A 23,829-nucleotide genomic window follows, 5' to 3' on the forward strand; every position below is an offset into this window, starting at 1 on the left:
CTTCCTTTATGCTTTTAGTTTATATCTATGAATGATTGACTTGCTGTGGTCACCACCATATACTGTTGTTTCTCTTTGACTTGCATTTCATTTAATTAACGACCCCCCATTACGTGTTCGAGGCTTTGACCCAGTTAGATATTTCCCACATGGCGCTCACCCTTCTTCAATATAAAGCGTGAGATTCACATCTGAGCACATTGTGTAAGCTTTTTGTGTTTCCAGAATCGACAACAATGGCTGCATCATCATCGTTAACACTTGGTTTTCTGCTCCATCTTCTTCTTCTCCTTCTTGTTTCAGCCACGGCTCAAGAAGACACCCAGTTTTCCTATGAGGGATTCGATGACAATGGGAATCTGACTCTTCAAGAAGCTGCGCAAGTTACGACTGAACGTACGCTTCAGCTCACCAACATGTCCCGCGATATTGTAGGCCGTGCTTTCCATAACAGAAGCATTCAGATGCTTCACAATTCATCAGACCAGCGACAGAAAGCTTCTTCCTTTAGCGCATACTTCGTTTTCTCCATTGTCCCCTCAACCTCTGCTCCCGGCGGCTTCGGCCTTGCTTTCGTCCTAGCACCATTCAAGGATATGTTTGAAGACGCTAGAGACGGCCACTATCTTGGTATTTATAACGATTCCAACTATGCGAATGGCATATTTGCTGTGGAATTTGATACGGTAGTGTACATAGCTCAATTAAAGTTTGAGTTAAGTTACTCTTTTGATCTTCTAAATATTTAAATTTAGTTTCACACGAAATTGCCTGTACAGGTGAATGGCTCTGGAGAAGGAGAGTCAGACTCAGAAGCGAACGAAGTTGGGATCAATATTAAAGACACAACCTCATTTGTCTCTGAACGAGCTGCTTACGTTGGGAACGATTCTAAAAGGGTAAATTTCAGTTTCGAGGAAGTTGATGCTGTACAAGCTTGGATAGATTATGATGGTGACAACAAAATTGTGAATGTGACTGTAGCTCCGATGTCAGTGCCAAGACCCTCCACACCACTTTTATCAACGAAACCTGCCGATTTTAACCTTACCGCCGTTATAACCCAAGACATGTACGCCGGTTTCTCAGCATCAACAGGGGCAAGCAAAGCAAGCTCTCATTACATTCTGGGATGGAGCTTTGCAGTCAATGCCCCTGCTCGCATGCTTGACTTTTCCAAGCTTCCACGCCCACCATCAAAAGTCAAAGACCCTTCCTCTTTTCCTTGGGTAAACTTTGCCATAGGAGTTTTGTCTTCTTTAACCTTGATATTATTGCTTTCTTTGTGCTCTGTAACGTTGTACAAGAGGTACACCAATTTTGAAACTCTCGAGGATTGGGAGCTAGATTGTCCTCACAGATTCAGATACAGAGATCTCCGTACGGCAACAAAAGATTTCAAGGAGAGTGAGCTAATAGGAGTTGGAGGCTTTGGTTCTGTGTACAAAGGTGTCTTGCCTTCCACAGGAACTGAAGTTGCTGTGAAGAGGATCATGCGAGGGCCAATCCAAGGAATGAGGGAATTTGCGGCAGAAATTGAAAGCTTAGGAAGATTAAGACACAAGAATTTAGTCAATCTTCAAGGATGGTGCAAGCAAAAGAATGATCTCCTTCTAATCTATGACTATATCCCTAACGGAAGCCTTGACTCACTCCTCTTCAAGCAAAGCCTTCTCTTGAACTGGGAACAAAGGTTCAACATCATCAAAGGCGAAGCTAACGGGCTGTTATATCTTCATGAAGATTGGGAGCAGGTGGTGGTCCATAGAGATATCAAAACCAGTAATATTCTCATCGATGGAGATTTAAATGCTCGTTTGGGCGATTTTGGCCTCGCTAGGCTATATGATCATGGTGAAGCATCACACACGACCAACGTGGTGGGGACAATTGGGTATATCGCACCAGAATTGACTCGCACGGGAAAGGCATCCACAAGCTCTGATGTTTATGCTTATGGAGTTGTGCTTCTTGAAGTTGTCAGCGGGAGGAAAGCCGTTGGGCCAGGACAATTCTTTTTGGTGGATTGGGTTGTGGAGAATCACAATATGGGTCAGATTCTTGAAGTGGTTGATCCAAAGTTGGGATCAGTTTATGTTGAGGAAGAGGTGGAGTTGGTTCTGAAACTGGGTCTTCTCTGTGCTCAACATAATGCAGATTCAAGGCCCACCACGAGGCAAGTGATGAGGTACCTAAATTTGATGACCCTCTGCCTGATATGGGAGATTGGAGAAGACAGACAGATTCAGGTAGTGGAAGAATGAGTCTGGGTTTCTTAGAAATTGTATCTACAAGTACTTCCTCAACTTCATATAACATAACCTCTAATAGTGGCATGAATAGCAGGCCTATCCAAGCTGGTAGATAGCATGTATGAATATATATACTGTTCATACAATTTTTTGCCTCCTTTCTTTTAACTTCCCCATAATTTGTTCTGTGGACTTGAGTTATAGTAATCCCAACTTCAATTTTTTCGTCTCTCTAAATCAACCCTTTTAAACACATCCTAAAATAACTATAAATATTAGAGAGAGTGACAATCAGGTAAGTCTCGGAACATTAAATTAATGATAATTAGATTCTCAACAAAATATCTTTAGCAAATAAGTTAAAAATTATCAATCTAGATAATTGTAAATTCAAGAGTTTCAATTAAAAAACTTTATTTAAATATCAAATGCTTTAAATTATAACATAAATTTCTATTTATAACAATTTGAAATTTTGCAAATTTCTATTTACAACTTATTTTTTAAAATTTTTTGTTGAGGATCCAACTATCAATAACATAACATTTTTGGACTTAATTGTCATTTTTTCTATATATTATGCATTTTTTTAATCATATCCCATATTCCTTTCATTGTTGAGTATGTCCTTCAATTCTTTCCAATGTTATGAAAATCGAATTGGCCATTGAACTAATCTAACCAGTCATGAATAAATTAATATATTTTAAATATTATATATTTAAAGTAAAAAGAAATAATCATATATAGTGACAAAATGTATGTTTAAATTTTAAACAAACTAATATACAATAAAAAAGATAATATACATCAATATTACATCATTTTCATCTAAAATAGATATATTTATTTCATAATTTATAATTTATAAATTTAAAATATATACATATATACATAATTCTTATATATCTTGCATTTTTTTCATTTTATAATGCTTATTAGGTATAATATATATATATATATATATATAAATTATGATTTAGAAATAAGAATTAAAAGAATAAAAAATAATGTGTCCAGTTCAAGGTTGATTTGGCTGGTTCTTAACTAATTCTCAAAATTGCCAGTTTTTTACAATCATCGAACTGAACTTCAGTTTAACTGGTTGACTGATCGGCCCAATCCAATTTTAATAACACTGATTCTCTCCACTATGTGGTAATGAGGTATGTTTCTTATCTATATTTTTCAAATGATCAAAGCAACAACAAATGATTAAAACAGACAAGTTTGCTAACATATGCAATTCAATATATATGGCTGATTAGACTTCAAGATCTTTAATCTCCCCTCATTAGTTCATTAATATACTCATACATAACTTATTTTATATATGATATAGGGAGATAGGGAAATTGGATTTTTTAATTTTGCTTTTGTTAATTGAGTGGGTGTTCATTATTGTGTGCAGTGATTTATTAATAAGAGGAACCTTTAATTTGTTTTATCAAGTTTAATTTTTTTTTTTTCAATGAAAGATCAATATTATAGAAAACTTTGATACTTGTAACCACATTTTTTCAATGCACATTGATCATCCTTTATCAAAATGTGATCAGATAAAAAGATTCTAAAATTATATTTAAAAATAGTTATATATTGGATAAATTAACTAAACAATTATGCATACTGGATATAAATGATAAAATGATCATCATCACATTTCAAGACGAAGCATGACAATTTTTTTAAAAACAATTTATGTAATGAAGCACTGTTACGTTAGTTTTTAAAGATATTCTTACTATGTTAACGTAGAATGAGAAAGCTAAAACAATAATAATTTGTTCAAATTTTTTTATCAAAATTAACTCATAAGGATAATATTAACAAGGAAAAGTTATAATATGTTTCATTCTATTTATTTTACAATAAATATCAAATAACATTGTTTTTATGATAAAATTTCAATAACAATGCAATATTTTATTCCCTTTTTTTCCATCTCATTTTTTATTACATTTTATTCCATCTCATTTTGTTAATTTTTTTTTTGGGCCAAATATCTCATTTTGTTAATACTGTTCATTTCTTTCCAGCCAAAACTTCTAAACGTGGTGATAATGGGGAATAGTTACGGGACCTTATACCTTTAATGAAAAATGATCATAAAGATTAATGTTAGAAAATAAAACAAAATTTCAGATTGTACACACACATATAAGGATTGGCAGCTCATTGTTGTGGCTCAAAATTTGAAAGGTTTAAAGTGATGAAAATATCTTAAATTTTTTTTTTTAAAAAAAACACCTAATATTTTTATCATTTAAAAAGAGCAACATTTTTATAAAAATATTAAAAGTGGAGCAATGTAATTATTTTCTAACATTGACTAACGGAATGTGATGACAAACACTTTGGCTTTGCCACATGAGATAATGCCTACTCCTCTTCAGACTTCAGGTAACTCAACCTCTTCCTTTTGCTGGGTTAACTCCGGCAACTTTAATCAAACACCACCAACCCAATCTACTTGTACATCTCCAGCATTCCTCCCTCCCAACCTACTCCAATACCATCAACCCCTGAACTCCTCTTCAAGCTCTCTCTCTCTCCTTGTCGCCTTCGATGTCTACGGAAAGGTTCCTCGAGAGGCGGTCGATCAGCTCAACGGCTTACTTTCGGTGCTGGAAGTTGGAAGAGGCATGAATTGCAAAACCCATCAGACTCGAATGGAGAAATCATTCACAAACAAAAAAGCAATGAGTCGCGAATGGTGAATGGAGAAGAGCTTAAATGCAGAACCGACTTGAATGAGCACGTGAATGGCAAACCAAATTGAAGGAGATGGTGAACTCGAAATCAGGGATGAGCATCAGATCAGTGACCAAGGTTAACTACTAAACTTAGAAGATGAGAATAAGGAAAAAGATTCTTGGGAAGAAGCCGAAAGACGAATAAGCTCTTGTTCTTATGCAAATTCAAAAAGCAAACAAAACATGTAAAAGTCTGATCTGGAAAAACCTGCAAAATCCCACAACCTCAAGCTGATAATGAATCCGTCAAGTACCTGCAAAAGAAGATAGAAGGAGAGAAGGAAGATTGGGGTGTGGTGGATCGGAGAAGACGAAGAGGGTTGGGGAAGGTGAAAGAGAAGTTTTGGTCTTGAATGGATTTGTTGATCCCATTCTCATAAGCTTCTTAATTACTTTTTTTATTAAAAATTATAAAATATTTTTAATTAAATTTTATCTTAATAAAATAATTATTTATTTTTAAACTAGCATTATTTTTATATTTATTTTATTAAATATTCTACAATAAATATAAAATTATTATTAATAAAAACACTTAAAAAATAATAATTATATTTTAAAAGATTAAAAATATTATATATTTTTTAATATTTATTTTTTAAAAAATATCTTACATTTTGTAATAAAAATTTTTAATGAAGAGAGTATTTATTTTAGCTTGGTTTCTCTCTCTCTCTCAGCTTTGTTCTATCCATGTTAAGTATCTTTTCTAGTGTTCTCAAGCGACAAGATTGGAAAATAGTGTGTGTGATTTTTCAATACGAGGCACAAAGAGAGAGAAGACGCAGCATCACAGGAGAAAAGCATCACCAACAACGGGAGGACGTGCTCGCCAGAGAAAAACCAATGAGTGTGGGGACCAATTTAGTTGGACTTGAGTTCGCATGGCAGTGCACTGATAAAATACACACACACACACACATATATGTCTGGTGACAATTTCAACGGCCAAGCTTTTATTTTAACGGCAATGTTACCTAAATTTAATGGTGAGGTGAAATTATTTCACTTTTAATTAGTAGTTAAAAAACCAAACAAGATTGATCTGACTATTTTAGGAGTTGAATCAGGTTGGGCCACTTTAAACTAATAGTGGGACTGAAAATTAAAATCAACCCAGGAACTGAATTTGATTTTTAAAAATTAAACTGTTTAAGTTTTTTTTTTTTTATCAAAATTTTTTGGAAAATGATCACTTTTTTTAATTATTTGATATTATCTTGCATCATATGACTAGTTAAGTCATAATAAAATTAAAATATTTGGTTTTATTTTTAAGTTAAGTAACGATTTCATATTTATTTTTTATGTTTAGATTATTATATATATATATATATATATATAATTTTTTAATTTAATTATTAAGTCATCGATTTGACTATTGATCCAACTCGATTGAACCATGTGAATCATGAACTGCTGACCTTTCTAATTTATTATCCAACCCAATTTTCAAAACATTTCTTTTAACAATTTTAAAGTAACTTTTTTTTTTCTTTTAAAAGTTAAAGGTATTGATTGCTTTGAGGAAACTTTCCAGATATATATTTTTATCTCTTGATGCAATTTGAAATAAATTACATTATTGTTGAGGCAATTGTTTGCCAATATTCGGGTGTCATGCATGAGGATAATGATCCTCCCTCATGTAACTGTGTTCAAAAAAATAAACCAATTGTTTATAATTTTATATCAAAAAAAATTAATCATTTAATTTTTATAATTATAAATTCTTAAACTTTAACTCATTATAATTTAATTTTTATAATTTTAACTTAATTATAATTCAATCTTTAAATTTTTTTCTTGCAATATAGTCTTTACGATTTCAATCACTTAAATATTGATCCTTATATTTTTAAAAAATAAAAATATAAAGATAAAAAAATGGTAAAATTTTAGTATTTAATATTTATAAAGATTGAAAGAGTTTAAAAATTTAAAATTTTTGTTATAAATTTTAACATAATTCTAATCTTTATAATTTTATTACTAATATTATAAATAGTAAAAGTTCAAATTTAAAATATTATAATTTTAATATTTAATTATAAAATATTAAAAGTTTAAAAATTTTTAATCTTTATACTTTTATTTTTTTTAAAAATATAGGGATCAATAGTTAAGTGATTAAAATATAAGGACTGAATGTAAGAGAGAAAATGTTAGGGACAAGTTACAATTGAATTAAAACTATAAAAACTGAGTTATATAAATTAAAGTTTAAAAATTAAGTTATAATTAAGTCAAAACTAAAAACTACAATAATAATTTTTCTTTTATATATTATATTGGTACATAATTAAGCTTAAATTTTAGGGTTAAATAAAATTAGCCCCCGAAATTTTTCGAAGAGATATGTTCAAAGGTATAATGTTACCACAATGAATTTTTTAATAAATTGTTAAATTTTTAAAATACCACATTGAATTTAACAATCAAAAATTTAAAAATAATCAATGTCAAGTTTCCTCTTCCCCAAATTATTTTTAATAAATTTTTTAATTTTTTAAATACCACATTGAATTTTAACAATCAAAAAATTAAAATAAATAGTTAATATAGTAAAATCATCAACTTGGGCAAAATTATACCGTTTTGAAAAACGTCAAGATAATATTATACTTTTAAATACTTTAATATACCAATTGTATTTTCAAAGACACTGAAAGATAGATTTATACTTTAATCCTAAATGTTATATAGGGTTTATATTCAAGCTTAAGTTGAATTTAATTATTTTAATATGATCTTTTCAAAAAATTCATACTAACTATAACTTATTGTAGAAATAATTTAAAATTTATAATACTTGTATCATTTACAATTAAAGAGAGATATGAATGTAGGATTCATACAAATGAAACCTATCATTAAAATTAATCTTCTCTTTTTAATGCATAACTGGCATCAAGAAGTAACATAAAATATACTAATTAATAATATAATTTGTTTACATTAAATATGTAAGAATATTTAGGTATGGGTATACTTGAATAAATGTGGGAAATTTCACATCAAATTGAGTTTAATAATATATATATATATAATATATATATAAAACAAAAACTGAAAAATTTTAAGTTTTTGAGTTAAATGATGTTATTACCAATTAAATTAGACATGAATAGTAGAGGCTTTTATCATTTAAGCAAGTAGTTGAAAATTGAATCCCAATTTTATTTAACAACTTAATTAGAGATAGTCTATCATTTCCTCCAATATAGAAGATAATTTTTTGCAGGTGGCATAACCTAACTACTATTAAAAAAGAAAAAAAAAAGATGTCATTCCTCAACATCTATTTGTTCTCCCGCTACTCCTTATGTATTATTATTACTACTTGTCATGGATCCATCCTGTATTTTCATGGATATTAATATTGAGTTGTACTTTGACCCAAAAAAAAAATTATTGAGTTGTACGGCTACAGCAGTTGCATACATATTTGTAGTTCTTCTTATCTTGATTAGTGGTTGCACATAATCAATGTCAACTATTGAAAAAGATATATTCATTATCATACACCCCAAATTCAAAGAAATATAATAAACCAATGAAACAGGTCAGGAAAATCCCTTCCAAATTTCATCTTATAGCGGTCTCCAACGAATATTGAGTCGTTCTCTTGCCTTTCTATTCCATTTCCACAATATCAGCAAGCCAAGACTTCTTCCCAAATCATTTGTGGCTCTCGTCTCTTCTGCATTTAAATCTTTAGAAAATTTCAAACCCATTTTTCCTCACGGCGGTCAGAAAGTGCCGTCTCGACTTAGCTTGTCCCTTGGACCCCAAAAGACAACGAAACCTTTTGATCATATTATATATGATGCATTAGTCGCAGACATTTTTGAGTTTTTGAGTTCACATGCATGAACTCTTAATGTGAAATGATCGTGTGGTTTTTAAGTTGGATTCTCATCATCGTCTGTTAATCTAAAAGTTAAATATGCCTGTGTTTTATTCAACTGAGACAGAATTCATTGTCTTTTGCCTTGCCCAATACTAGTTTGAGACTGACACATGAAGGTTTCCAACCACTTCGTGCACCTCCTATAAGGCAATAAAGCTGTACCGGCACAGTTTTAATTCTTCTGCGCATCCAGAATCTGATGGCTTCATCTTCAACACTTGGTTTCCTCCTTCTCTTCCTTTCTCTAGTTGCATGAAAGTAATCTAACCCGTGAAGGAGCTACGGTTGTCAAACCCAGTGGTTCCCTTAAACTCACCAACAGATCATACAATGTTGTAGGCCATGCTTTCTATGACAAACCCTTCCAGATGCTCATACAACCAATATAACCAACCGAAAAGTTTCTTCCTTTAGCACATCCTTTGTTTTCTCCATTGTCCCTTCAGCCTCGGACCCGGAGGCTTTGGCCTTGCTTTCTTCATAGCTCCCTCAACTCAATTTCCACGGGCGAGTCCTGGCCATTTTCTTGGTCTTGTTAACTCCTCCAATGATGGCAGTACTTCAAATCACCTTTTGTAGTCGAATTTGATACGGTAACATTATATATGAATATATACATTTGCCATACTATATTTTGACTGTCAACAACTAAGTTTATGTGTGCAGGTAAATGGCTACAGAAGTCAGGCTGACACTAAAGCGAACCATGTTTGGAGTCAATATCAATGGCCTGAACTCGAGCGTCAGTGAAACCGGCTGCTTATGTTAAAGAAGGCACAGAAGCTCAGAAGGAAGAATTCAGCATGGAGGAAGGAAACTGATGCTGTACACGCTTGGATAGATTATGATTGGTGACAAGGAAAATTGTGAACGTGACTGTAGCTCCTATATCGTTGCCTGCTAAACCCTCCATACCACTCATATCTGTCCCGATTAACCTTGAGGGGGTCTGAAGGACACCATGTTTGTTGGTTTCTCAGCGTCAACTGGGGAAAGCAAAGCAAGCTCCCATTACATTCTGGGATGGAGCTTTTCAGTGAATGGGCCTTCTGCTTCATCACCATCTCCAAGCTTCCAGAGCCACCCAAAGGAGAATGATCCAAGTTACCCTCTTTCCCTTGGGTCCACGTTGCCATAGGAGTTCTGTCTGCTCTCACCTTAATATTGCTGTTTTCCTTGTGTTCAGTAACCTTGTACAGGAGGTACACCAATTTCGAGACTTTTGAGGATTGGGAACTAGATTGTCCACACAGATTCAGATACAGAGATCTTTACTCGGCAACAAAAGGATTCAGAGAGAGTGAGCTGATAGGGATCGGAGGCTTTGGTGCTGTCTACAAAGGTGTCTTGCCGAATGGAAGCCTCGACTCACTCCTCTTCAATCCAGCGTTGTTTTGAGTTGGGATCAAAGGTTCGATATCATCAAAGGCGTAGCTAAGGGATATTATATCTGCATGAAGAGTGGGAGCAAGTGGTGATCCACAGAGACAATCAAAACCGGCAATATTCTCATAGAAAGATTTAGATGCTCGTGTAGGTGATTTTTGCCTTGCTAGGCTATATGATCATGGTGAAGTGTCTCACACAACCAATGTGGTGGGCACAATTGGGTACATAGCACCAGAATTGACTCGCACAGGAAAGGCATCCACAAGTTCTGATGTTTATGCTTATGGAGTCTTCTTCTTCTTGAAGTTGCTAGTGGGAGGAGACCTACTGAGTCGGGGCAATTTTTCTTGCTAGATTGGGTTGTAGAGAATCACAGTCTGGGTCAGATTCTTGAAGTAGTGGACCCAAAGTTGAACTTGGTTTATGATGAAGAAGAGGTGGAATTGGTTCTGAAACTGGGTCTTCTCTGTGCTCAACACAGAGCAGATTTGAGACACCCACCATGAGGACAAGTGACTACATATCTAAACCTTGATGACCCTGTTCCAGTTATTGGGGATTGGAGGGGGCAAATTAGTTCTGGAAGTAGCAGAATGAGCTCTTTGTTCCTGGAAATGTGTCTGCAAGTATTGTCCCAACTTCAAATAACTTATCCTCCATCAATAGCATGAGTAGCAGGCTTCTTGAAGCTGGTAGATAGCAATGCGTATATATTAATGTTCTCGAGTTCGTTCCCTTTCACTTTAATACACACAAATATCGAAGCAGGAATTGATGAAGCCTGTGCTGGAAATAGAATTCAACATATGAGCCACACATGTAAATATTAAAAATGCATGATCATTATTTAATTAAGCCTAAATAAAGTGACAGATCTATGTCGATTTAATGTTTTATAGTTTAGGAGTGTAATTGTTATGAAATTAATATATGAAGACTAGAGCAATATTTATAATTTGTAAAGAGGCCAAGTAGTAAATATCACAAATTTAGTTCTATTAATAGAGGTAATCGTTATTGACTCACTAGTTTGGTCCACCACTTGGAATGTTCTCAATTTTCCTTTTTAGCTTGGAAATATTTGGAAACTTCTTTTAATAACAATCCAAAAAATAGTCCCGTTTGTAATCAAATCAATCAAATCAAAGTAATGGATTCAGGTATGCTTCCATGTGCCATACCTGCTTCTAGGAATTGATTGATATATGATTGACCAAATAAATTTTATAGATTTGATTATAGAGATAGTTCATTCTTCCATTTCTTCAAGTCTATCAGCCCCAGTATTAATCAAAGGCATATTGAGAAGATTATCAGAGTTTCGGAAATTAGTTTAAATAGTCATTCAAGATAAATTTAATTCCTGTAAATTAACAAAGGGTACCTGATAACCATTTTTCCATTAAACTAGTAAATCAAATCAACAGTTGCATAAAAGATTAATCAACAGTTATCGTAGTCAAGAACCTGATAGTACGTAAACTTGGAACTAGGTAATTGTATAGTTCATTCTTCCATTTCTTCAAGTCTCTCAGCCCAATTATCAGAGTTTCGGAAATTAGTTTACATAGTCATTCAAGATAAAATTAATTCCTGTAAATTAACAAAGGTTACCTGATAACCATTTTCCCATTAAACTAGTAAATCAAATCAACAGTTGCATAAAAGATTAATCAACAGTTATCGTAGTCAAGAACCTGATAGTACGTAAACTTGGAACTAGGTAATTGTGGCCTCCGTTCATTTGTTTTCTTAATTATCCGAGTTTAGGATGAAAAATGGAGAGAATGATAAAGAGATTCTAAAAGAATCAATTAATTTAAATTATGTCTTAAATGTTAAATTTCAGAAATTTATAAATTTATCTCTCAATTTTACAACTATATTATAATGAATTTGTAACTCTCTTTTTTAATTTTAACATGGTTAAAAAATAAAAAAATTATTTTTTCTATTAATTTTTTGAATACAAATTGAAAATTCATCACATTGGAGTTACCAAATTGAGAGATTGAATTACAAATTCTTAAAATTTAACACTTGAGACCTGCTATTTTTTTTTTTTTTGACCAGTCTGCTGATTTACCAAAAGAAAATTTATTTACCTGCTAATTTAAATTAGTTAATCTTTTTGGGACTTTTCTGTCATAGTACCATGCAAAATATTCTGTTATTTAATATCTTTGGTGCTGTCATTTCTTTTGCTGTGGCTGTGACTTGGAAAAATATTCTGTAAAAGAGTTATATCTGTGAGAAGTTTTTTGAATCATATATAATCTTCAGAGTATGATTATTATTTCCAGAATGCAATTTACTATTATAAAATAGAGATATGATAGATGTGTCAACAACATTAAAAAACAAAGTGATTAGCAAATAAAATAAAGATGACCATCATGCATAGTCACATCTAATGCGAGAACAGGGGCGGAACCAGCTTTGTTTTGGCGGGGTTTGGGAGGGGGAATTTTTGAAAAATTAAACATAGTTGATTTTGTTATAAATAAAAATAAAAAGAAAGAGAACAGGGAGACAAGAAGAATTGAAAGAGGAAACGAAGGATTGAAAGAGTATATTTTATTTACTTGGTGCTCAAAATTTTGTACATGGCCTCTATTTATACCCCTTCAACCATCAAAGCATAACATTAATGTCACAAATGAATAAAGAAAGACATCATAACATAATATGTAATCTTTGGAGGTTATAAGGCATTAACCTTGAGAAACTCATTCTAAGTCATTCATTAGGAGGTCATGGAAGATAAAGAATCCTAAACATTAGGAGCTAAGGCAACCACTGATCATATAATCATATAATATTCATAATAATTCCCTTTAAATATTTATAATAAATATGTGTGCCTCATTAAAACCTCACTAAAAAAACCTCATGAGACAAAAACTTAATGAAAAAAAAAAGAGTACATAATATATATCAAGCTGCCTTATTAAAAACTTTATTAGAAAAATCTAATGAGACAAAATATCGATTAAAAAAAAGAGTATAGCATAATATATACTCCCCCTGATGACAATACTATTATTACTTCTCCTCCTAACAACATCACTTTTACTCCCTCTAATAACACATCACTCTTTGTTATCATATCTTAATAAGTATACTAATTTCTCAAATGAATATTGTTAATGTTTTGAGAGAATAATAGAGAGGTCTCAAAAAGATTCATTAATTTAAGTTACATCCCAAGTGCTAAACTCTAAAAATTTGTAACTTAATTTTTAATTTTGCAATTTCATTGTGATGAATTTGTAGCTTTTTTAACAAGAAAAATAATTTTTTTATTCCTCACTATGTTAAAATTTAAAAAATAAGTTATAAATTTATCATAATATAGTTGTAAAATTGAGAGATTGAATTATAAATTTTGAAGTTTGATACTTAAAATCTAACTTAAATTAATTGGTTCTTTCAAGACTTCTTTGTCATTTTTCCATATTTTTTCAAGCAAATTCCATGTAAGTTGAACTATTATGATGCATTGTCATCGTATAATATTTTTTTCAAGTATATTCCTTTAATATATCTTCTGAATATGTTGAGCCATCAATATACTCTCCATTTGCCTTATGCAAATAGTTTTATAAAGTTAACATATCAAATATTTATTTCATTATCCATTTGTGTACTTGCAGGAACTCATTTTGTCAACAAAATTATAACATGTGCATTATCAATAAAAAATTTGAATATTATCAGAGAATAAACATATGGATTTCTTGACCAATAAATTTAATATTTTTAGACAAAATTATCATAAAATAAATTCCAATGATTTTGTAATCATGGGGATATTGAAAATTCCATTTATGAATCAAATAAAATGTAAAATTTTTCGATGCACAACTATTGAGTTAATTATATATACTCAAATTATTTTAATCCACATAATAAATAATTGTCTTGGTCATGCTTCTAACATTTTTATTTTTCAAGGATTCTCATGTAAATTTCACTATTTAATGAATCATATGCATATATTATAATATCCAATAGACACATTATATTTCAATTTCATATATTGTCAAACTAAAGATATATACGAAAATCCACTACAAGATAACATGCTTGGTCATAATCATTATTAGATCATTGTGAAAAATCTTATTTTCTCATAATGTTCAATATTCATAATAATTTTACATTTCAAGTTTTTGGACTATAGATCCATGATTTTGATATACTTAAAATAAATGTAATCATACTCAAATTGTGTCATTTTCCTTTCTTTTCTTTTGACAAATCATCTTTCCATGACTTATTTGTGTGTAAGATAATCATTTGATAATTTGATATTACCATCAAAATTACTCATATTCATACATAAACATATATTTTCATTATTGATTAATAACATATTTTAATTAGCTTTTTTTATACATATTCTATGTATGAGATATAAAATATTCAAAATTTTCTACCCCTTATTTTTTTAAAGTATCTCTTCATCTGAAGAAAAACATTACTACTTTCACATGTATTTTTTAATATTTCAAAACTTATTTATTGAATTTATGAAGAAATTCAAGAGGAATTGAAGAGATCCATAAGAATTAAATCAAAAGACCAATGTATAATGATTGAAGATGTTTGAGGGCTGAAATGAAATAAAAGAAAAATTATAGATGAATGTGAAGAAAAAAATCATCAAGGAAGATTTATCATTTCAAAAAAATAAGATTTAACACATAGATTATTAACATTATCATATAGAATAATATATGAGATTTATAATTTTCTTTCAAATTATCCCAACTATTTAAACATTCATAAATTTTTCTTTCTATAATGTATATTTTGCACATATTACTAAAATGATTGTCAAAATTAATATCAATCATTCACAATAACTTTATCATCATGTACGAAATTAAAAACTATAAATTCAAACTAAGAAATCATTCTCAAATTCGAATGTGGAATAAAAATATATATTTTTCTTTGCCTCAAAAAACACATAAAATGAATTTAATCCCATAGATATATATATATATATATATAATTATCTTTATTAATGTATAAAACTTGTGTAAATAATATTCACACTCATATATTTATATCAACAAATAAATTGGCACAATAAATTAATATCTCAATTTATGATAAATAATGGATTTTTTTTTATTTAGCTTCATATCAGTCTTTGAACACTTGTTAATATCATAATGTCAAATGTTTATAATAATTTCTCTCTCACAAATTAATCACAATAAATTTAAATACAATAAAAATTAAATAACATATAGTCTTCTAGGCATATAGCCTCCGGTCTTTTTTTAATAATTTTTTTTTTTTGCTCCATAACTAATTTTGGCATTTACTTTCAATGAATTGACACGTATCTGTATATTTGGCTTCTAGCCAATATTTTCTCACAATTTTAATCACCATAGAGATATTATTTCAACAATTGTGGCAAGACAATTTTTTCAATAGCCATGACAAAATATCATCGTGTTTCAAGTGTCAATTCTATAATGCAATGTGATCATAGTCATTATTACTCTCACAGGTATATCTCGTGCTTTCAAAAGTACATTATCGTTTTTTGCATATATCAGTCTTTAGGACCAAGCAAAAATTTCTCATAATGACAAGTTCTTTTGTGCTATTTGATGTTTGAATCAATAGCCTTCAAGGCTTTAATATTTGTAACCAAATGAATAATCAAAATACCACAAATTTAATTAGTCTTTAAGACCATTACTTTTTAGTGACATGGTTTTTTATAAGCTATTAATCTTCAAGACTATAACAAAAATATTTTCCAATGCTATCAAAGCCTTTTGGTGCCATGAAATGTTTGGATTATTTGTAGCAGCAATACTTTTCATAACATTTATTGAAACATACAGTAATAATTTACAAAAGGCTATTATTAAAAGTGATAGGACTTGGCTAAATCACATGATTTGCACACTTTTCTATTTTTTGACCACAGTTGAGTAGTTGAGACTTTATATGCATGATTTTAACATTGAATTTGATCATTGACTCAGTTACATTGAGTGTTAGCATTAAAGGCATTTTAATTATTTTGCACATTTTATTAAGGCTAATTATTTTAATCTGGAATTTCAGTTCTTTGACACATTTTATTACTTAGACAATTTTTATTCTCAGTTTTAAATTTTATTTGGTTCAATTTTATTGGATTGATTTAGTTTGGTTTGCTTTGTGTTTTTAGGGATTAAGGGGGCAATTTGGTAATTATATTATTTTTATTTTTGAATCAGACTTAGCACTTTCAGAAAAGAAGAAGACGTGGGGCGAAGAAAAGGAGGAGGAGGAAAATGGAGAACTGAAGCGGAGTAGCGCTCAGTTTTGAATCATCACACACGAACGCTCGTCTAGTTTTTGAGTACGATTTTCGACCATTCACACGGAAGACTCTTGCCGCCACCACATATTGTTCGCACATCTTCCTCTGGGTTCAGAGTTCATCTATCACTGATCGCACAGCCACTTCAACACACGCAATCGCTTATCTTCATCTTTGGCTCGGTTCGACGCCCACACCCAATCATCACACACTATCGCAAAACCTCCTCTCTTGGCTTTAGTTCTCTCTCTCGCCTCATTTCCTTCACTCATTCAGTTTGATCGCATGGCATTCATTAACAGACTTCTTCAAGCAATCATCCATGGTAGTTTCTTGTGGACGTCTTCTTCAATCAATCATTGAGGAGACCGAAATAAGCAGCTGAATCTTCTCTAGAGTTCTTCAAGGAAGATGAAACTTTTACTTGAGTTTTTAAGTTTCTTTCCAATTCGATTATGCTGTAAATCACTTTTGATTTCTCTAATTTTTTTGTTGCTGTTGACTTGATGATTAAGTTCTTGTTAGATTGAATTCTCTATTTAGTTTCATTCCTTTAAGAGAATTAGATATTATGATTTAACTTTTTAATTGGATATTATACACTATATGTTTGAATTTATACTTCAATGATTATTGATGCGCAAATGTTAATATGTCCAATTCTTGTGATGATGTCTAAACCAGTTAGCTTCTATTTAGATTTAAAATTGAAGTTAATTGTTTAATTTTTGATTGGTTCTAAATGTTAAAACATGGTCAAGGCAAGATCTAATTCTAGAATCAAGTCATAATTTGGCATAATTTTCATAGAGATTGTATCTTGATTTAAGCCATGATCACCTAGTCCTAATGATAATTCATTTGCTTAATGTCAAATGAATTGCAAGAACTAAATGAATTGAAGTTAGGAGTTTATAAAGTGAAAGTAGGTTCAAACCTTAGAGAACTCATTTGTTTGGTTGGTTAAGTTAATTTCATTTCACTCTACATTTTCCTATAAAATTCAAAAAAAAATATCATAATCACCTTAAACCTTGAATTCTTTTCTAAACCAACATTGTTTTAAACTTGTGAAAATAGTTTATGAATTGTCTTTGGTTGTTTAAGCTTGCTTTTCCTTGGGTGCAATCAACTATATTTTAATTTCTTTGAGAAGTTTGATATGACTTTAGGGCTTTTTAGGCTTCTGGCCATCTAATCACAAGATAAAATATCGATGGATATTAAATTAATTGTCGCAAATATATAAGAATAAATTTTGGAATTTTAAATGATAAAATATAAATATAAGAATGGCATAAATTAAAAATAGAATAAAATAAATTCTTATACCTATATATGAATATCAAATAAGCCATGAATAAATAAAGTTCATACTTTTTTGAAATTGCAAGGTCATAATTCATTCTAAATAAGTTTGCAAATTTTTGCCCACTCCATTTGGACAAACCATCTTTAAGCCACAAGCAAAAATGAACAAGTATCAATGAGAAATTTTTTTAAATTTATGCCATGAACTAGTTCAATTGAGCATGTTCTGATAACATGTTATGACAATAAGGAGAAAAAGAGTAGGAAAAGAGAATAGCAAGACAAGAAGAGTTGGGAGAGGGAACAAGGGAACATATTTTATTCATTTAGGTGCCTAATATTTTGTACATGCATGACCTTTATTTATAGGTTTTTAATCATTAATGTCTAACCTTAATGTTATAAATGAATAAAAAAAGATATCATAGTATAGTACCTTTGGAGGTTATAAAGCGTTAACCTTGAAAAGCTCCATCTAAGTCATTTAGTGAAAAGTTTATGAAAAATGAAGAATTTTAAACATTAGAAGTTATAAACATCCACTCATATGATAATATAATATTCATAATAGGTTTTATTTTTTAAAATATTTATCATGATCAATATTTTAAAATAAATCTATTATTTAAAATTGTTAGATAATAAATTTTTCATAATTATATAATATTTGTAAAAAAAAAAAACTATACAAATTGAAAATGTATATCTAGCATATTTCATTGGGTTTATTTATAAGACAGATGTAAAAGATTTTTTTGGCTTATTTATAAGGCATGTTCTCAACTTTTTAACACAAGATTTTTTTTTAAAAGAAAAAAAAGCACAAGAGAAAGTAGGTTATTAAAATTAGTAAGAGAAATGTAACATCCTGATTTTATATAATAAAGAAATTGTAGAATTTAGGTTTTGAGGAAAAAAATGATAATAATAGGAATTTATATTATTTGAGGTTATTTAGAAATGATATTATGGTTAGATATTTAATTATAAATTTAAAAATTTAAATTTAAAATCACATAAGCAATATTTAGTTAAGATATAATACATAAATAATTTTTATTGTGTAAAAAAAAAGAGAGAAGGTAGAAAGAATAAAAAAAAAGGGGGTGGAAGGTTGTTGTTTCTAAATCCCACATTGGTTAGATGAGGGAAGAGAAGAGGTGCCTTCATGTATAAAAAAGAGGGGGTGTGTGCATTAGGAAGCATGAGAGGCTAAGATGCAATTTAGAGAAAATTGTAACTTTTGGCCCAAAGGTTTGAATAATTAAATTCGAACCTATAGTTTTTTTTAATATAATTTTGGGACCACAATTCCATTTTTATATTATTTTTCTCTCTTCCTCTCACGTTGCTCGGCGTTTTTCTCGCAAGGGGGGATTATTTTCTTTTTCTTCAGGTATGTTCTACCTTTCCTGTTTAGATTAGCATTTAAAAATTTATTTAATTACAAAATTAATTTTATAGTTATTTTCTAAATAACATTAGCTTTCTAGTGATATGATTATTTTATAGGATAGAGTAAATATTCTGATTAGAATTTTTTTTCTATAGGATAGTTAATCTGATGATATGATGGATTAAAACTATAGGTTAAAACTCTTAGGGATATAATAAATATTATAGAATATTTTCTTGAGATTGAAACTCATGTTTAAGAATTTTTGAGTTAAAATCTAGATCTATATGTTGAATTTATGTGGAATCTGAGATGTAGGGATAAACTTATGATTATTAAATATTTATTTAAGTATGAATAAGTATTTTTGAGGTTATAGAAAGGTGATTTGAGGCTTCAAGATAATTTTAAAATTTAATTTATTTTTGGATGAATTTTTAGAATATAGAAAGATGAAATTGTGATACTAGAAGTGATTTGAGGATAAAAAAAATAATTTATTAGGGTACGAGAATTTTAGAAAAGAATTTAGGAAGTTAAATGAGGCATAAATCTTAAATTAGTGTTAATATAGATTATAGATCTAAGACTTTCTAACTATTTAAATTAGAGTTATTTATTTTAATGTAAAATTAATATATAGTATTGTGAAATAATTATGTAGATTATATTGACAAAGATAGTGGTGAAAAAGGAGTTGTGAAGGGGAACTTGTTATTCAAGACACAAGGTAACCATTATTAATGTGTTGTAATGAGTGTGTTTGTGAATGGTTATGTGTTGTTTTGTTGTTTGGAAAAATTATGAATTATTGAAAAAAAATACTGTATATACTTGTTTGAATTATTGCCAAGTGGTTAAAAATTTATTTTTGTTTATCATGATGAGATATTATTGTTCGGATATATTCCTGTTTGGATATTTGAATGATGCATGACTTGTCAGGGTATTTTAATGTATGGTGTTAATGGGAATTTCTGTTCGGTTAATTATTACCACGTGGTAAGCCCTCATTGGACCCAATGAGTGGCGTGTCGCTTGGTCCAACTCACCTTTGGCCGGGTGATTTGGCGTCCGAGCATGGTGAAAGAAGGATATAAGGGGTGCAATCATGCAATTAAATACTTGTTCGATTTGTTTGAAAATATTGTTCGGTTAAATGTTTTGTGTGACCACTTAGCAATCGCATGATTAGTTACATCCGCATGCATCATTACATATTAATTTTTAGTTACGGGGACTTTTAAGTCTCATTCCCTGTAGTTAATAGTTTTACAAAAACGATAATTTGACATAGAAATACATTAAAAAAAATGGATAAAACTTCTCCAAATAATATTTAATAATTCATAATTTATTCCATCTAGTTATTTATATTAAAATTTTCTCGATACTCAATATTAATAAGATTTTCTCAAATCCTAATCATCATTCATTCTCCCTATCTTCCTTTTGTTCAAATTCAAATTACTATAATTAATGTATTCGGATATTCGTGTTACTTTAATTCCTCCAATGTCCCTACTACTTTTATCATCAACTATACCTTCTGTTAAAAAATATAAGATATCTTTAATTAAATATTATCTTTCATAAAATAGTTACTTGTCTTCAAACTAATTTTATCTTTTCATATTTACTATTATTTAATAAGGTATTTCACCTTAAAATAAATATAAAATAATTTATTTAATAGAGGTATTTTAAAAAATTAATAATTACACATTAAAAGACTAAAAATATTTTATATTTTTTAATATTTAAATTTTTAAAAAATACATTACATGTTTAAACGGATGGAGTATTAGTTAATGAATATAAAAGATACATTCCTCCATCTAAATATCATATTCTCCCATTATGTTTCTTACTTTTGTGTTAAGTTGGACATTTATTAGTAAAAATATTTTATGATGCTCTATCTTTTTCTTTTTTATTATTAAAAATAATATTTGAATATAATATCAATTATTTTTGGATACCCATGCAATGCACGGGATTATTTTCTAGTTACTTAACATAACTTGTTAAACGCATGATATGACTTATAATTTGTTAAATCCCTTATTTTGCTAAATGCATACTAAATTTTACAAGTTAAGCTAATAATTTAACATATAATGTTAAATCCCTTACTATATCAGTTGCAGCGTGAAATAAGATAATGGATTTTATAAGATAAATAATAATTTAACAAGTTGTAATGGATTTAACACAAGTCAGATGATTAACAAGCAATACAATGGACTTATCAAGTAATATAAATGAATTATAAGTGACATAACATTTTTAAAAAGTTAAGATAATCATTTAACAAATTATAGATTTAATTGAGGCCTGATAAATTCATATACAATGTTATAGATTTGGCAAGTAGTGTAATGGATTTAGCAAGTCATGTTATGCTTCCGCATCATATTAAAGAGCTATTTACATTTTCTTTTTTCATTTGTATTGATGACACTTTAATCATTTGTCTTGCAAAATTATTTTCATTTTAATATTGATATATTTTCATATTTATTTGATCCTAAATTTTAATTAAGTCACATCAATGGTCTTGATATGAAATTCTCCCTAAAATTTATGTTTGACATTGTTTTTATAAAAAATTTAATTTAGAGACAACTTATCAAATGGCGAGTAGCTAGAGATGAAAGCGAAAAGAAAATACAAATGCAAAAATATTTTGTAAGAGTAATAGGTCCATCAATAAAAACTTTTGATGATATTTTTAAAAATAAAAAATAGAAATGGCATGATACAATTGAATAGGTTGAAAAGCCTTGTTGTCTCTTTCCAAGTGGAGAACATATTCGTATTCCTAATGGGATCGGTTTTCTGCTCGTCCCAGGAATGAGATATAAACCATTTAGGTTTGATCCGAACGATTCAAATTTAAAATATTATATTATATTATATTTATTAAATAAAATTTATAAATAATTTTAATAAATTTTTTATTTTTAATTTGGTTTAGATTTAATTTAAAAGATCCAATTTAAAATTAAAATTTTTATTTAAACTGTGCAGAATGTATCTGGATAATCAATATATATTAATTATAAAAAATTTAATATTAAATTAGAGTTTCCAAATAAATAAGACCATATTAAAAATAAAAAATTATTAAAATTATTTTATAATTTTTATAAAATTTTATTTTAATAAATATAATATAAAATAATATAATAATATTTTAATATTAAAACTTGAATGGTTGAAATCTCATTTTAGAGATTAGCACATGAGATGAGTAGAGAAACCGGTTCCATTCCATTGGTAATCTCCTCACAGCCATGACTCCTTCCAACGAACTCAAACTCTCGCCGCCAGCCCCACAATCTTCTTTCAATAATAACGCGCTTTTGTCATTGTGTGTGTGACTTGTGAGAGAGAGAGAGACTTGCTTAATTGAATGAGCCTACATGCCAAAGGTATTAAATTCATGGAAGAATTGGAAATGATGCCAATTAAAGGCGGGGAAATAATGAAGAGAATGAAGTCATGAACCCTCTTCTTCCAAGAGTCTATCTTCTGGAAATAATTAAAGGCGCGGCTAGTTCATCTCAACTTGTTCAGTGAATGGTAAAAGCATCATCAGGAACTGCTCCACCAGTGCTTGAGAAAGTAGAGAAATCAAAGCATGTTTATTAATTTGATCAAGGAACAGGAACGCATCGTGACGGTTAATACATATAGAAATCAGTGAACATGGCATCCCTCGCAGACGGCATCTGTATTGGCCTCCAAAAAGACAGTGATGATCGGGACTTGTGCCTTCTATTAGAGGCTATTATGTGGACTTTTTCGCTTAGTTCCTTTCCCCGATAAGTTCTATGGATAAGTATTAAAAAATTGAAAAAATTATGTATAAGTTTTTTGGAACATATTTACTTGTAAATAAATACTGTAAAATTTAAAAATTATAATTAAATCTTTTAAAATCTAAGTGTAATTTGAATTTGAAATACAAGACAATATTATCTCTATTAAAAATATTAAAGTTAAAATTGTAAAATATTAAAGGGTGAGTTATAAATTACTAATGTGATAGTTATGAACAATTTGTGTTGAACTTTATTGGCAATACATAATCGATTTAACTATTAAATATGTGAAATTACTATTATAAAATATAAAATTTAACATATTTACTTATAAATAAATACTGTAAAATTTAAAATTATAATTAAGTCTTTTAAAATCTAAGTGTAATTTGAATTTGAAATACAAGACAATATTGTCCCTATTAAAAATACTAAAGTTACAATTGTAAAATATTAAAGGATGAGTTATAAATTACTGATATGATAGTTATGAACAATTTGTGTTGAACTTTGTTGGCATACATAATCAATTTAATTATTAAATATGTAAAATTATTATTGTAAAATGTTGAAGTGATAGTTGTAAATTATTGTTGAAGTAATTGTATACAATTAGTATCAAACTTGTAGTGTATGATC

The 23,829-nt window shown here is 29.4% G+C and overlaps 1 protein-coding gene and 1 pseudogene across 1 annotated transcript; both read left to right on the forward strand.

Annotated features, from left to right (window-relative positions):
- Positions 1–227: 227 nt before the first annotated feature.
- Positions 228–2,489, forward strand: LOC129288811 (lectin-domain containing receptor kinase VI.3-like). The gene is given in 3 exon segments (XM_054925572.1): positions 228–686; positions 780–2,196; positions 2,199–2,489. Coding segments are annotated over 3 exon segments (2,037 nt in total). The 5' UTR covers positions 228–236; the 3' UTR covers positions 2,369–2,489.
- A 6,542-nt stretch (positions 2,490–9,031) lies between these two features.
- On the forward strand, positions 9,032–11,257 carry LOC129288243 (probable L-type lectin-domain containing receptor kinase VI.1; annotated as a pseudogene).
- Positions 11,258–23,829: the final 12,572 nt, after the last annotated feature.

This window comes from Prosopis cineraria, unplaced genomic scaffold (assembly GCF_029017545.1).
Source record: "Prosopis cineraria cultivar Desert tree isolate PC_DT_omini unplaced genomic scaffold, ASM2901754v1 PC12, whole genome shotgun sequence".
Classification (NCBI taxonomy): domain Eukaryota; kingdom Viridiplantae; phylum Streptophyta; class Magnoliopsida; order Fabales; family Fabaceae; genus Prosopis; species Prosopis cineraria.